The sequence below is a fragment of the Muscardinus avellanarius genome (genome assembly GCF_963383645.1).
Source record: "Muscardinus avellanarius genome assembly, chromosome: 16".
NCBI classification, from domain to species: domain Eukaryota; kingdom Metazoa; phylum Chordata; class Mammalia; order Rodentia; family Gliridae; genus Muscardinus; species Muscardinus avellanarius.
In genome coordinates this window covers 19,140,380-19,154,959 of record NC_137802.1, presented here as the reverse complement: position 1 = coordinate 19,154,959, position 14,580 = coordinate 19,140,380, and the positions used below count along the sequence as shown (strand labels likewise).

General features: G+C 41.9%; 2 protein-coding genes across 2 annotated transcripts in view; both read left to right on the top strand.

Annotated features, from left to right (window-relative positions):
- Window positions 1–408: 408 nt before the first annotated feature.
- LOC308275612 (uncharacterized protein) lies at window positions 409–4,506 on the top strand (the record flags this gene model as incomplete). The annotated part of the gene is made up of 2 exons (XM_080713969.1): window positions 409–1,128; window positions 4,501–4,506. 2 exons carry the CDS (start codon window positions 409–411, stop codon window positions 4,504–4,506), a joined length of 726 nt encoding a protein of 241 aa, XP_080570095.1.
- The window catches only part of KIAA0753, a gene marked incomplete at both ends in the record, with an annotated part of 62,230 nt that continues 52,152 nt past the window's right edge, over window positions 4,503–14,580 (top strand). Inside the window, one exon of the mRNA XM_080713968.1 lies at window positions 4,503–4,598. Coding sequence (XP_080570094.1) covers window positions 4,503–4,598 — 96 coding nt within the window. The remainder of the gene's footprint in view (window positions 4,599–14,580) is intronic.

Genomic DNA, 14,580 nt, shown 5'->3' with positions numbered 1-14,580 from the left:
GCTGACGTGGAGATGGGCTGTGGAGGTGCTCCAGGTCTGTGGGGAAGAGGACAGTTGGTTCAGGTTCCTGGAGCTGTGGCACAAAAGGCAGTCTGTGGGGATACCCCAGGATTATGGGAAAGGGGACAGGCTGTGGAGGTCCCTGATGTGCTGGTGGTACCAAGAGCCGTGGAGGGGCAAACTACCTCTGTGGGTGCCCCTGCCATATGGCAGCAGCGACAAGAAGTGGATGATAGAGGCTCTGAGGGTATTCCTTCCCTATGGGGCACAGAACAACGTGCAGGAATGCCGTGTGCTAATGAAGCAGAAACTAGATGTGGGTGTCACCCAGAATTCAGGGAAAGGGGGCAGGTTATGTGGATAGAGACAGGCTCTGATGGTGACCCAGGGTCATGGGGAGCTTCACAGATGGCAGAGCTTTCTGGTTCCGGGGAGAATCAAATCAGTTCTCAGGGAGCCAGCGGCCAGTGGGGTATAGAACAGGCTCTGGGGAAGAAAGGCTGTGTGAGGATCCCAGGGCAGTGGGGAAGAGGACAGCTGCCAGGGATATCCCCAAGTGTGGTCGCTGGAGCTGTGGAAGAAGAGAGCAGCTCTGGCAGCGCCCTGGGCCTGTGGGAGAAGCAGCAGGATCTGGGGGCGCCTCTGGCTGAGGCTGTGCCATGGCTTGTGGGGGAGGAGACTCACAGTGGGACATTTCTGAGCCTGTGGGAAAAGAGCAACGCTGTGGGGGAGCAAGATGGCCTGGTGCCTGCGGCTTTAGAGGTACCTGGGCCTGTTGATCAAGAAGCTGGCTGTGGGTCTGTGCCATGTCTATATGGAAGAAGGCAGGCTGGGGGTGTACCCCAGGCAGCAGGGGTCCCTGTGGCCCTGGGTGTGGTCAAGTCTGAAAAGGCACCTGCCACCGTTTGGGTGTCTGGCCCTGAGTGTCAGAGCAGTTCTAGAGATGTCTTGAACCTGTGGGAAAGTGCTGGTGCTGCCAGAGTGCCTGTGGCTTCAGGAGGGCCTATGGCTCCCCAGGAGCCATGGGCTGTGGGAGAGGATACTGGTCCTGGGGCTTTCCCAAGTTCATGGGGAAGGAGACAGGCTGTTGGGGTTCCCATGACTCCTGAGGCACCTAGTCCTCTGGAGGTACAGACTGGTCCCAGAGGAATCTCAGGTTTTTCAGGAAGGAAACAAACTGCAGGAATACCTGTCATTATGAGGGCATTTCCAGCTGGTGGGGTACCAGTGGGGGAAGAAACTGGCTCAGGAAATGTCTCTGGCTTATGCAGGGAGAGAGAGACAGTAGGGGGACCCACAGATGCCAAAGATTCCACAAAGATGGGGGTACCCACGTCTGCCAAGATGCTGGGCCCTCTGGGTGAGAAGACAGGCTCTGGGTGTACCTCAGGCTTGCTGGAAGGCAGGCAGACTAAGGGGATGTCCACAGTTGTGGGGCTTCCTGAGCCCCCATGGGAGGAGACACTCTCTGAGGGTCTCTTGGGCTTACCAGCAAGAAGACAGACTGCTGGGATGCCTGTGACTCGTGGAGCCTCTGTTGTCCTGGGAATGCCCACAGCATCTGGGGTCCCTGGGCCTCAGCTGGTAGGGAATGGTAGCTCTGGGGCTGGGTCCAGTATATGGGGAATGAGACAAGCCCCGGAGGTGCCCATTGCCGTCAAGATTCCTGGCCCCTGCTCGGAAGGGACCTCTGGCCTGTGGCAAAGGAGACCCAGTGCAGCAGTCCCTGTAGCTGCGGGAGTATCTGGGCCTCTGGGGACGCTTGCAGCTATAGGGGTTCCCATGGCTGGGTGCCAGCCTGCTACAGTGTGGGTGACTGGGTCCCCAGGAAAAGAAGCAGGTGTGGGTGTCTTGGGCTTGACAGTGGTAAGGAGGCAGTCCACAGAGGGAGCTGGGGCTTCAGGAGTGCAGACAGGAGATAGAAGTATCCTGGGGTTGCCCAGGAGGAGCCAGGCCTCAGTGCCTTACACCTCTAGGGGTAGTGCCAGGCTGTGGAGCTGTCCAAGGTCTGGGAGGGAGGAAACAGAATGTTCCAATAAGAACGTTTCCAGAGTGTCTGGAACAAGAGTGGCTGTGGTGGTGCCTCCAGTTTCAAGACAGGAAACAGAAGTCAGCCATTTCAGAGGTCTCCCACAGCAGAGTGCAAGGAGACAGGTTGGAAGAGTGTCTGAAATCAGGGACGGGGGAGCTGACTTGGGAGAGAATTATGTGGAGGAGGACAGATCGAGGACATTCCAGTAATATGTGTGGGAACAAGTTGGGGGCGGTCCTTGGGGCTCTGTGGGATGGAACAGATGGATGTAATGAGTGGTTGTCCTGGGTTGTGGATGAAGGCATAAGGTTGTAGGGGTGCCAAGATGGGGACAGAGATACTTTGTGGAAATGTCCCAGGGTATGTAGGGTGACTGATTGGGAGGGTTCTGGAGCAATGGGGAATGGACAGATTACAAGAAAAGGGTATCCTAGGACTTTGTATAGGGGGCAGTTTGGGGTGGGTATCCTTGGAGAGAGGGTGGGGGAGGGAGGGGGGAGAGATCGCCTGAGGGTTTCTGGGACTACAGGACCACATAGTTTTTTTTTGTAGTAGAGAATGGACTGTTAGGCTTTTAGCCTATGGAAGCATCCAGGGGAAAAGTACTGACCACATAAAAGTTATATATGAGCCAGGCATGGTGGCACATGCCTGTAATCCTAGTCTTGGGAGGCTGAGACAGAAAGATCACAGGTTCGATGCCCACCTTAGCAATTTAGTGAGACCCTGTTTCAAAATAAAAAGGACTGGGCAGCTGGGCGTGGTGATGCACGCTTGTAATCCCTGCGCTGGGGAGGCAGAGACAGGAGGATCACGCAGGTTCGAAGCCAGCCGTGTGTGCTGGCTTAGGAGACCCTGTTTCCAAATAAAAATGTAAAAATAGGTCTGGGAGTGTAGCCCGGAGGTAGAAGGGCTTCCAGGAACCCCAGTACCACCAAAAAAACAAAACAAAACAAACAAACAAACAAAAAAACACTGGGCAGGGGGAGCTCAGAGAAAGAATCCCACAGGGTTCAATCCCCCACCTAATTAGAGATGCGCTGGCCCCAATCCTGCAGCTCATTTTGGGGCTCCAGCCATGACCCTTGTTGATGGTAAGCCAGTTTGGGTTGTCTCACTCAATGTGTTTCCATCTGCTTTTTGAATCATTTCTCTGCAGACTTAGAAATAAGCAGTCTTGGGCAGCTGTCTTTATGTTCCTACAAATATATCTGTCTTTAAGCAAATCTAATCTACAAACCATGGATTTTCTCAAAAGCTTAAGTTAGGAAATTTTTTAACTTTAAAGAACTCTGAATTGGTTTAGTTTAGGATTCTTTGAGAGACAAATTCCCCAGTGTATTTTAGAGGTAAATTTTGTACAGTGCTTAGAATTGTGGAAAATAGAAGAGCAAGGTAAGGCTCTTAACCCTCAGGGAGCCTTGTTTAGCCAGCAAGATGAGATACATATGTGTGCAATAGGTAAATACAGTCAGGCACACTGGACAGCATCTTAGTGGCAGGCCAACTGAAGTGTGTAAAAAGGCCTTCAGAACAAAGAGAGGAGGTGATAAAGGCAGAGCCCCTTCCAGTTTACTAAATGCTGTATATGTGTTCTCATTGTGAGCGTGTGTACAGGGTGGGGGTGGGGGGAAATTGAAGCTTTATTTATTTGTTTTATTTTTTGAGGTACTGGGGATTGGACCCAAAGGGGCATTGTACCTCTGGGCTATATCCGCAAGCCTATATTTTAGTCTTTATTTTGAAACGGTCTCACTGAGTTGTGGAGGGCCTCACTAAGTAGCTGAGGCTGGCTGTGAATCTACACTTCTCCTGTCAGACTCCCAAGTACTGGGACCACAAGCATGCCACCATGTCCGGCTCAATTTTGAGCCACCATGTCCGGCTCAAAATTGAGGCTAGAGCAGACATTCAGCTAGTTAGTGGCAGACCCTGGCTTAAGTCTAGACATCCTGACACCACCCGCCCGCCCCGTTTACTTGGATCATTCCGAGTTTTGGCTACCTGAGCTACTTGGAAGAGTGAAGCGTACTGCTCTTTTGACTAGTGGTTAGAATTTATTAATAAAAACCACCCAGCTACAAAATGTTAGTTTATCAGAGTAAAACTTGGGGAATAACATCTTACTGGAGATCCTTGAGATTTGAAATTTGGAATGAAAAGGGATGAAGAGATTGTCATTAAAATAGTAAGTGCCTCCCTATTCTTTTGAAAATGATACTGTTGAAAATGTGGTTGCTTTTATAAATGGAAGAAACTCTTATACCTGTCTCCAAGCAATTGCTCTTAGCAGGAGGTTGCTATGAGTTACTTCTAGAATATTGTTAAATGAGTATGACATTGTGTTTTTTTATCTGTTCTTTTGTTTGAAAACTGGTGGTCTGAAAATAGCTGCTTCATTTTAGGAGTGGTCTGAGGAAAGACTGCTGCCTGATGCCTGGGCTGTCGTTGTGGTTCTCTACTGTCAGCCATGAGGGGACCAGACCACCCAGCCTCCACTTGCATGCCTCTGATGTCCAGTACTCAACCAGATGGGACAGGTGACCTCAGGAAACTTCAGACTCAGGTAATTTTGCTTCTCTTCAGATATTTATTATGAAACTTTTTTTTGGGGGGGGTGGGTCTGGGGATGGAACCCAGAGGCATTCGACCTCCGAGCCACACCCCCTGCCCTATTTTTTATTCTTTATTTTGAAACAGGGTCTCACTAAGTTGCAGAGGGCCTCACTAAGTAGCTGAGGCTGGCCGCAAACCGTGATCCTCCAGGTCTCAGCCTCCGAATGCTGGGATTACAAGCGTGCGCCACCACGCGCAGCTTTTTTAACCTTTTTAATATTCCATATTATGAGTGTCCTGCAGTTTGCTTATCCGTTCATCAACTGATGGACACCTGGGCTCTTTCCAGTTTGGGGCTATAATAAAGCTGCTCTGAACATTCTTACACAGATCTTTTGTGAATGTTTCCCTTAATCTTGGGCAATAACCTAGAAGTGAAATTGCTGGATCACGGGGTAGGTTATATTTAGTTTTATAATAAATCATGGACCTTTTTATAAAGCGGTGGTGCCACCAACATCTTTGTCAACACTTTGTGTTGTCTTTTTCATTTTAATGGGTATAGTAATAACTTACTGTGGTTTATAAAGAAATTTAAAATAGTTTTTGCAATAAGTTCAGATTGACAGAAGAGTTGCAACAATAATACATAGAAATCTAGGAACTTTTCTCCTAGATTCCCCAAATATTAACAATTGACTACATATTCCTTTCCTCCTTTATTTTCTTTTTATATACATGTACTATTTTTAAACTGTTTAAAAGTACCTTGTAGAGATGCTGTCTTTTCTACCCCTGAGTACTTTTATTTTTGCTTTTCCTAAAAACAAAGAATGTGTGCGCGCACTATCTCCCTCCCTCTCTTTCTCTCTCTCTCCTCTCTCCTCTCTCTCTCTTTTGACTGGGCATTCGTTTTTTATAAATGAATTTTTTTTTTTTGATAGAAAAAATTGCTTTATTTATTTTTTTTGCTGATTCTTATATATTCTTTTTTTTTATTGGTGCACTGTATTCATACATCATAGTAGGATACATACTTTTGTAGACATACTTGCACACTTTTCCCAGTCAGCCCCCACCCAATCCCCACCCCATTCTTTCCCTATCCCTCCCTCCCATGCTTGGCTTAGTAGTTGACATCTAGTATTATGGCAATTTATCTAAAATTAAAAATGGTAATCTCACATAACAGTTTCATTTGTCTGATACCAAGCTTTTGATGACTTAAAGATGACATTTCAATATTTCTTTTTGCTTTCTTTCTTACCAGAGAATATTTTTTTTCTATTTTTTAGGTGAAACTATCATATATTTACATATTTATTTTTCAGAAAAAAATCTATCCTAATATGGAATATGGAGTCTAGGTACCCAAAACGATCTTGAAAAAGAACAAAGCTAGAAGATATATATTTTCTGATTTCAAACCATATAAAGCTACAATAATTGAAACAGTGTAGTACTATTCTAAAGGCAGATATATAAACCATTGGAGTTAAATAAAAGCCTAGAGCTAAATTCTTCCCTATATTGTCAAGTTATTTTTGACAAGGTTTCCACGAACATTTGGTGGTGGAAATGATAATCTTTTAACTAAATATTGTTAAAAAATAATAATTACATGGAAAAGAATAAAATTGGACCCTTACCTAATCCCATATACAAATATTAACTCAAAATAGATAAAAGACCTAAATATAAATCTTAAGACTATAAGCTTTTAGGAGAAAATCTGGGTCATTAAACCTCACAACATTGAAATTGGCAGTGATTTCTTGGTTATGATTTCAATGGTACAGGCAACAGAAGCGTATACAAACTCCCTAAAAAATAAAAAAAATATTGTATATCCAAAGACAATGTAAACAGAGTTAACAGTTACTAATAGAATGGGATAAAATATTTCCAATTGCTATATCTGAAGGTATATTAATATTCCAACTAGAGATCCTAAAAATTAACAACAATAAAGGCAAACAATACCCTTTAGAGATAGGTAACAGACTAACATAAATAATGAATCTCCACAGATAACCAATCTTAGTTGTCTGTTGGATGGAAAATCTTGTTTCTGTAGTTCTGGTGTGTGTTACCTATTTCTTCTTTGTAGTTAATCTCTTTGAGTATTTTCTCTAGCGCTGGTTTTGAAGACATAAATTCCTTCAGTTTCTGTTTGTCATGGAAGCTTCTTATTTCTCCATCTAATTTGATAGAAAGTTTTGCTGGGTAGGAAATTTTTGGCTGGAAGTTGTTTTCTTTCAGAATTGGGAATATGTTACTCCAAGCCCTTCTGGCTCTCATAACTTGGTTTGGGAAGTCTGGAGTGATTCTAATTGGTTTGCCTCTGAATGTCACTTGGCCCTTTGCTTTTGTTGCCTTTAAGATTCTCTGCTTGGCTTCCACATTGGTCATTTTGACAATTATGTGGCGTGTGGATCCTCTTCTCCGATCCTGTCTAAAGGGAGTTCTATAAGTTTCCTGGACCTGTGTATCGGCCTCTTGCTCGATGTTTGGAAAATTTTCTGCTATTACTTCCTTGAAGAGATTGTTGATCCCTTTGGTTTCACTTTCTTTTCCCTCCTCTATTCCAATTATTCTTAGGTTAGCTCTCTTAAGATGGGCCCATATTTCTTCAATGTCAGATTCCTGCTGTTGGATATTTTTTCCTAGATTAGAAACTATGCGTTCATTTTTGGAATGATCATCTTCTAAGAGCGAGATTCTGTTCTCCATGTGGTCTAATCGGTTGTTTGTGCTTTGAATTGAGGCCTTTACTTCATTAATTGCATCCTTTATCTCTTTTTGGCTCTCTCTGAGTTCTTTTCGAAGCACCTCTATTATTTCTACAGTTATTTTCCTGATTTGATCTTCTAGAAATCTCTGATTTTCTGTTTTATCGGGTTCTGATGTTGTGGGGTTGTGGGCATTCATTGCTCCAGTATTATTCCTCTTTCCCATGATTTTGGAAGTTTGTGCCTTCTCTGGGTTCTTCCCTTGGGTCACTATGACTTCACTTAAGGTGTTCTGGATCTCGAGTCAGTAGTATCTCAGACCCCACTACTCCTTTACTGGGTTGTATCACAGAGTCTCCGACCCAGAGAGTCGATAGAGGCTGCTTTAGACTGTGGGGGGTGCCAGGTTGCACGTTCTCCTATGGTGTGATATCTCTGCCACCGCCCCTCCCCCACTGGGTCAAGTCCCAGGGAGTACAGTACTGGGATTTCTCCTCTGTGGCCCGCAATTTGACTCACTGTTCTTGAGTGTGCAGATGTAGCTGTACTGGCCTCGCTGAATTTGCTGCTGCTGCCGCCGGTGGCAATATGGCACCGCTGCTACACCCTCGGCTATGGGGCTGGCTTTTTCTTCTTGGTTTTGATTTCGACTCTGAATCCCTGCAGCGTGTGCTGAGCTCAGCCACTGGGAGCTTTAGACGCTCTCTGCTTGGAGAAATCCTGCCTGGCTGTTCCGCAGTGGCTCACCTCGGCTTGCTGTAGCTGTCCCGTGAATTCGCCGGTGCCGGCAATATGGCGCTGCTGCCGCTTCTGCCGCGTCCTCGGGCACGAGGCCGGTTATCTCCTCTGTGGCTCTGTTCTCAGTCCGCTTTCTCTCTGGAGCCTGGTGATTTTTTGTTTCACTGGTGATGGTGTTTTCTGGCTATGAAAGGCGCTGATTTTGTGGTAATGGAGATTTGTTGTTAGCGGGGCTCTTAAGCCCCGCTTTTCTCGGTCGCCATCTTCCCGGAAGTCCATAAATGAATTTTTTTAAACCTCTATTTTTTTAAAGCTTTTTATTGGTGCATTATATTCATACATCATATTGGGGTAAAAAACTTGTGTGAATATACATGTACATATCACCATTTTAACCCCTACCCAATTCCCACCCTGTTTCCTCCCCATCCCTCCTTCCCTTGCTTGGCTTAGTGGTTGGCTTCGATATGTTTAAGTACATTGTGTGCTTTAGAGAATTTCCGTCTTCCCCCCTCCTATCCCCTCATTTAGGTTGTCTTGTTTGCTGCTCTATAGGATTTCCTTTTTCATCTAGAGTTCCTCCTATGACCTATTTCTCCTTAGCTTTCACATATTAGGGAAAGCATCTGATTTTGACTTGGCATTCTATATCTGAACTATATCCTCAGCCCTTTTTATATTTTATTCTTTTTTTTGTGTGTGGTACTGGGGGTGGAACCAGGGGCATTCTACCTCTAAGCTGCACCCCCTGCTCTATTTTTTATTCTTTATTTTGAAGCAGGGTCTTACTAAGTTGCAGAGAGCTTCACTAAGTAGCTGAGGCTGTCTGCGAACCATGATCCTCCAGTCTCAGCCTCACAAATGCTGGAATTACAAGCGTGCACCACCATTCCCGGCATATTTTTTATTCTGAAACAGGGTTTTATTAAGTTGCTGAGAGCCTTACTGAGTTGCCAAGGCTCACCTCAAGTCTGTGATCCTACTATCTTAGCCTCCCAAATATTATAGGTGTGTGCCACCAAGCCCAGCAGGAATTTTCCTTATATAATTATAATTATCAAAATCCAGAAATTAGCGTTAAAATAATACTATTAGGTAATCTACAAAAATGTATTGAAATTTTGTTAGCTATTCCCAGTAATGTCCACAAGAGCAAAAGAAAATACATGATAATTAGTTGTACCCAGTTGTCCTATCTCTTTAGTTTCTTTTAAGGTGAATGATTCCTGAGTCTGTTTTTGTATTTCTTGACATTGACATTTTTGAAGAATTTTGGTGAGTTATTTGAGGATTTTCTCTCAATTTGGGTTGTCTGATGAGGTCTCATATTACATTCAGACTGTGTACTGTTGGCAGGAAAACTCCTGAAGTGTTTCTAAGTACTTCTCAGTGTGTCATATTAGAAAATACATGCTGTTCATTTAATCCAGTTTCCAGCAGTGTTGACTTTACTAGTTTGATTAAGGTGGTATCTGCTAGGTTTTTCCATTATAAAGTTACTGCATTGGTGGTATAGTAGTTAGCATAGCTGCCTTCCATTATAAAGTTACTTTTTTCCCTTTTGTAATTAAAAATTCCTGCATTTGAGACTATGTTAAAATTTTATTATTGCCAGGTGGGCATGGTGGTGCACCCTTGTAATCCCAGTACTTGGGAGGCTGAGACAGGAGGATCCCAGGTTCAAGACCAGCCTTAGCTACTTAGTGAGGCCTCCACAAATTAATGAGACCCTATTCCAAAATAAAGAATAAAAAATAGTGCTGGGGGTATAGCTCAGAGGTAGAATGTCCCTTGGGTTCCATCCCTGGTACTGGGGGAAAAAAAATCTTATTATTGCTCAAACTTTCACCCACTAGTTTTAGCATGCCTCAGTGACTCTTTGCTGAGATGATTTTTTATGACAGTGTTTGGCCAATGATAATTTTCAATTTTATCCTTTATTCTACATTTATTAGTTGAATTACTACTGTAAAGAAGAGCTTTCCTTTCTCTTCCTATTTATTTATTTATTTTCGTGTAGACTCTTAAAGTTTTACTTTATTGAGTTAGCTTATAAACCTTTGCTATCATTATTTATTTTAATGTGCAGTGTTTATTTTGATGTTCAAATTGTCTCTTAAGTGAGAACCACTTTAGGCTGGCCTCAGTGTCTCTGTGACATAGTTCTATCAATCTTTGATTATTTTATGGTATAAAAACATACTCGAGGCTCAGCGTATTTTTTCTCTGTCTTATCTCTGAAGTCAGGCATTTATTCAAGGAGCTTCTGTCCCTTTAGCAAAAAATTGTCTTTAGAAATTAATACTAGGGTTAGATATACTTATTGACACTAGTGTCAGTGTTTCTAGTACTTATGGTTTCTAAGTCATCTCAGAGGACAATGAGGAAATACATGTGTATACTTATGTGTCTATACACTTGCATATCTACACTATTATGCAAATGTACACTCAAATACATCTCTCTCTCTACTTCATATTTGAAATTCCGTCGCTTAACAATGTGAAACTTGGCTCCTTTCATAATATGTTTACTTAATTTATCAATCTTAGAGTCTATAAAAAGTAATTTCAGAATTATGATCCATGCCTTTAAAACAGCCTACCAATAGAGCTTAATATTTGTTCAGAGTGTTTTATATCTATATCTGAACATAGTACAGAGGTACTTGGGTTAACTTCTTTTCTACCCTCACCTTTTAGTGTGGTTATTCATTTGAAATTCAGTCTGGTTCATTGGTTTCTGTTTGTATTTATTATTAGGGGTTTCCTTCATCTTTAATGGATTTTATTTTCTTCCTTCCTCCTTTGTTAATTTACTTCTTCCTTTCTCTATCTAATATGTATGTGAAACATTAACATGATTCCAAGAATACATTACAAAAAGATGTATTTGAAGAAGTTTTACCTACTACCCTGTTTCCTCTGTCCTTCCCCACCCAGTCCCTATCTACACTTTGCAGGTAACTGACCTCATCAGTCTGATTTTTTTATTTTGTGTGTTTCTTTTTGCACAAATGATCAGATTTATATATTTTTTCTTATCTCCTTATCTTTTTTGGGGGGATGGTGTGTGGTAGAGGTTGCTGGGGATTGAATCCAGGCACATTTTGCCTCTGAGCTACACTCCCAGCCCTTTTGAAACAGGGTCTTGCTAAGTTGTTGAGGCTGACCTTGAACTTGCAATCCTTCTAGCTTCCTAAGTTCTGGGATTTACAGGCATGCACCACCATGCTCAGCATGTCTTCTTTTTTTACATGTATTTGCAATACACTACGTATATTCTTTTTTACTTTGTCGTTTTCTCAGTGATATATCCAAAAAAAATCTATCCACATCAGTTCATAGAAGTGGCCATAGAGAAGCTGGGCTTAGTGGCACACCCTTATTGTAATCCCGGTACTAGGAAGGCTGAGATAGGAGGATTGTAGGCATGAGGCCAGCCTAAGTTACTTAATGAGGCCTTCCACAATGTATTGAGACCCTGTTTTCCAATAAAGAATAAAAAATAGGGCTGGGGATGTATCTTGGAGGTAGAATGCCCCTGGGTTCAATCCCCAGTACTGGGGGAAAAAAAAAGAAGTGGCCATAGAAATATTCCTTGTTTTTTACATCCTTATAGTAACTCAATGGTATGACTATACTAAAATGTATTCAGTCACTCCCCTACATGGACATTTAGATTGACTCTAATAATTTGCAATTATGAACAGTACAGCAGTGAGCAAGCCAGTGCACATGTATCATTGAGAATGTGCCTACAGCATAAATTCCTAGAGCTGAGACTGCGAGGTCAAAGGTAGGTGAATATCGACAACTACCCCCCACAAGGGGTATGCCAGTTTTTCTTCACCCGGCACTCTATAATGGTGTCTGTTTTTCCAAAGTCTCACCAACAGCAGTTAGTGTTATACTTTTTATTTTTTGCTAATCTGTGAGATAGATTGTTTCACTATTTTGTGTGTATGTGTGTGTAGCACTGGGGATTGAACTCAGAAGCATTCTAACTCTTGAGCTACACCCCCAGCCCTATTTTATTTTATTTTTAAATTTTGAAACAGAGTCTCACAAAGTTACTGTGACTGACCTCAAACCTCTGATCCTCCTGTCTCAGCCTCACTGCTGGGATTACAGGTGTGCACCAATATGCCAGGCTCTCAGTATATTTTTAATTTGTATTTTTATGAGGGTGAACATTTTTTTCATAAACTGAAAAACCATATTTTTATATTTTTAGGTAGATTGTCTTTTCTGTGTTTTCCCATTTCCTGTTGAGTTATGATCATTTTTACTTTAATTTTAAAGATTTATTTATATATAAGAATCCTTTGTATTTGCAAATATTTTTCTTCTAATTTTCAGTTCTTTTGACTTTGTTTGCTTGTTTGTTTTAAACCAGGCAGAAGTTAAAAGTGTTTGTTTGTTTTAACATAGTCAATTTATTTTTCCTTCCTTTTAGTGAATATGGGTTTTGAGTCTAGTTAAAAACACTTTCCCTTTGTTTCTGCTTTAAAGAGGAATGCGTCCATTTTTTCCGTAGTACTTACATAAAATTTCTGAGATATTTTGGATTGTTTGTACTTCTAGGGTAAAGGCTTTCCCCAAATAAGGCTCCAGGTTTCAAGTACTGTTCAGCAATCTGTATACTTTTCAGATATTACTTTTTTTTTTTTTTTTTACACTATCTAGTGATATTTTTTACTGTTCTTTTTCTTTTCGTGTCTGTGTGTGTGTTACTAAGGATGGAACCCAGGGACATTCTACCTCCACACTATACCCCCAGCCTTATTTTTTATTCTTTATTTTGAAACAGGGTCTCACAGAGTTGCAGAGGACCTTAGTAAGTAGCTGAGGCTGGCTGTGAATCATGATCCTCCTGTCTCCGCCTCACGAATGCTGGGATTACAAGTGTGTACCACCATGCACAGCTGTTTACTATGTTTTTTCTCCAAAATACTTTCCTAAAATTTTTATCACAGTGTGTAATTTTAAATCAACTCTTCATATACATGATTATATAAACACATTTATTGTAAGACTTGAGGAGGCCATCTCTAAGATAAAGGCATCATAAAACTGGGTTCATTGAATCTAGAGAGATATTCTCCTTCATCTTTAACAGGTCCATTTAAATAATTTAAAAAATTTAAAGACATAAAATTTTTATTTCCTTTGACCTAGTAATTTCAAAACAGATAATTTATCCTAAGGGAATTATTTATTTATTTATTTATTTATTTTTGGTGGTACTGGGGTTCCTGAAAACCCTTCTACTTCCAGGCTACACTCCCAGACCTATTTTATACTTTTTTATTTGGAAACAGGGTCTCTTAAGCCAGCGCGGCTGGCTTTGAACCTGCGCGATCCTCCTGTTTCGGCCTCCCAAGCTTGGGGATTACAAGCATGAGCCACCATGCCCAGCTAAGGAAATAATTTAAAAGGAGAGAAAACTAAATACATGTAGATTTTAATAATAAGATTATGGGCTGGGAGTAGTGGCGCACGCTAGTAATCTCCATGCTTGGGAGGCGGAGACAGAAGGATCACGCAGGTTCGAAGCCAGCCGCTCTGGCTTAAGAGACCCTGTTTCCAAATAAAAATATAAAAAAATAGGTCTGGGAGTGTAGCTTGGAGGTGGAAGGGTTTCCAGGAACCCCAGTACCACAATAATAATAATAATAATAATAATAGTAATAATAGTAATAATAATAATTATTATTATGGTTGCCAGGTGTGGTGGCCATGCTTGTAATCCCCGCGCTTGGGAGGCAGAGACAGGAGGATTGTGCAGTTTCAAAGTCAGCCTCGCTGGCTTAAGAGACCCTGTTTCCAAATAAAAACATAAAAAATAGGTGTCTGGGAGTGTAGCTCGGAGGTAAAAGGGTTTCCAGGAAGCCTTCAGTACCACCACACACACACACACACACACACACACACACACAATAAATAAATAAAAATAAATAAATAAGATTATGGTTGGGACAAGGATGAAAGTATCATTCTTCGTCTTTTGGAAAATACAACCATAAAATTAACTTTTAAAACTATAGGAATATAAAAACATACTTATTGTTAAGTGTAAAACATAACAAAACTAATATCTTTTATGATGAAAACGGACAGAAACTTAAGTCTGACTATACCTGGGTTAGTGGACTGTTTAAAGCAAGGTACACTTAGGTGCCATTTAAAAGATACATTCAACCACTGGATGAAGATGTTAGAAAGATCTGAAGAAGTATCCTCAGAGGGCCTAGGTATGGTGTAACCATTGTGGTTTGTCTGTGGAACCGTTTTTAGGAAGCTCTACGGGCCAATATTGGTTACTTGCTGGACCCTGACATTTTGAAACAGGATAAAAATTCCTAACTGGGAGTTGAGAATTACTGGTACTGCTTGAAGCCTTCTGGGTTGACTTTTAGAGGAGGATCGCAGTGTGATATTAGTAAGCAGAAGGATAATACTGTGGGATTGGGTGGCGGAGTATGGAATCCCAGACCTGTGACACACTAAAGTGTGGGTG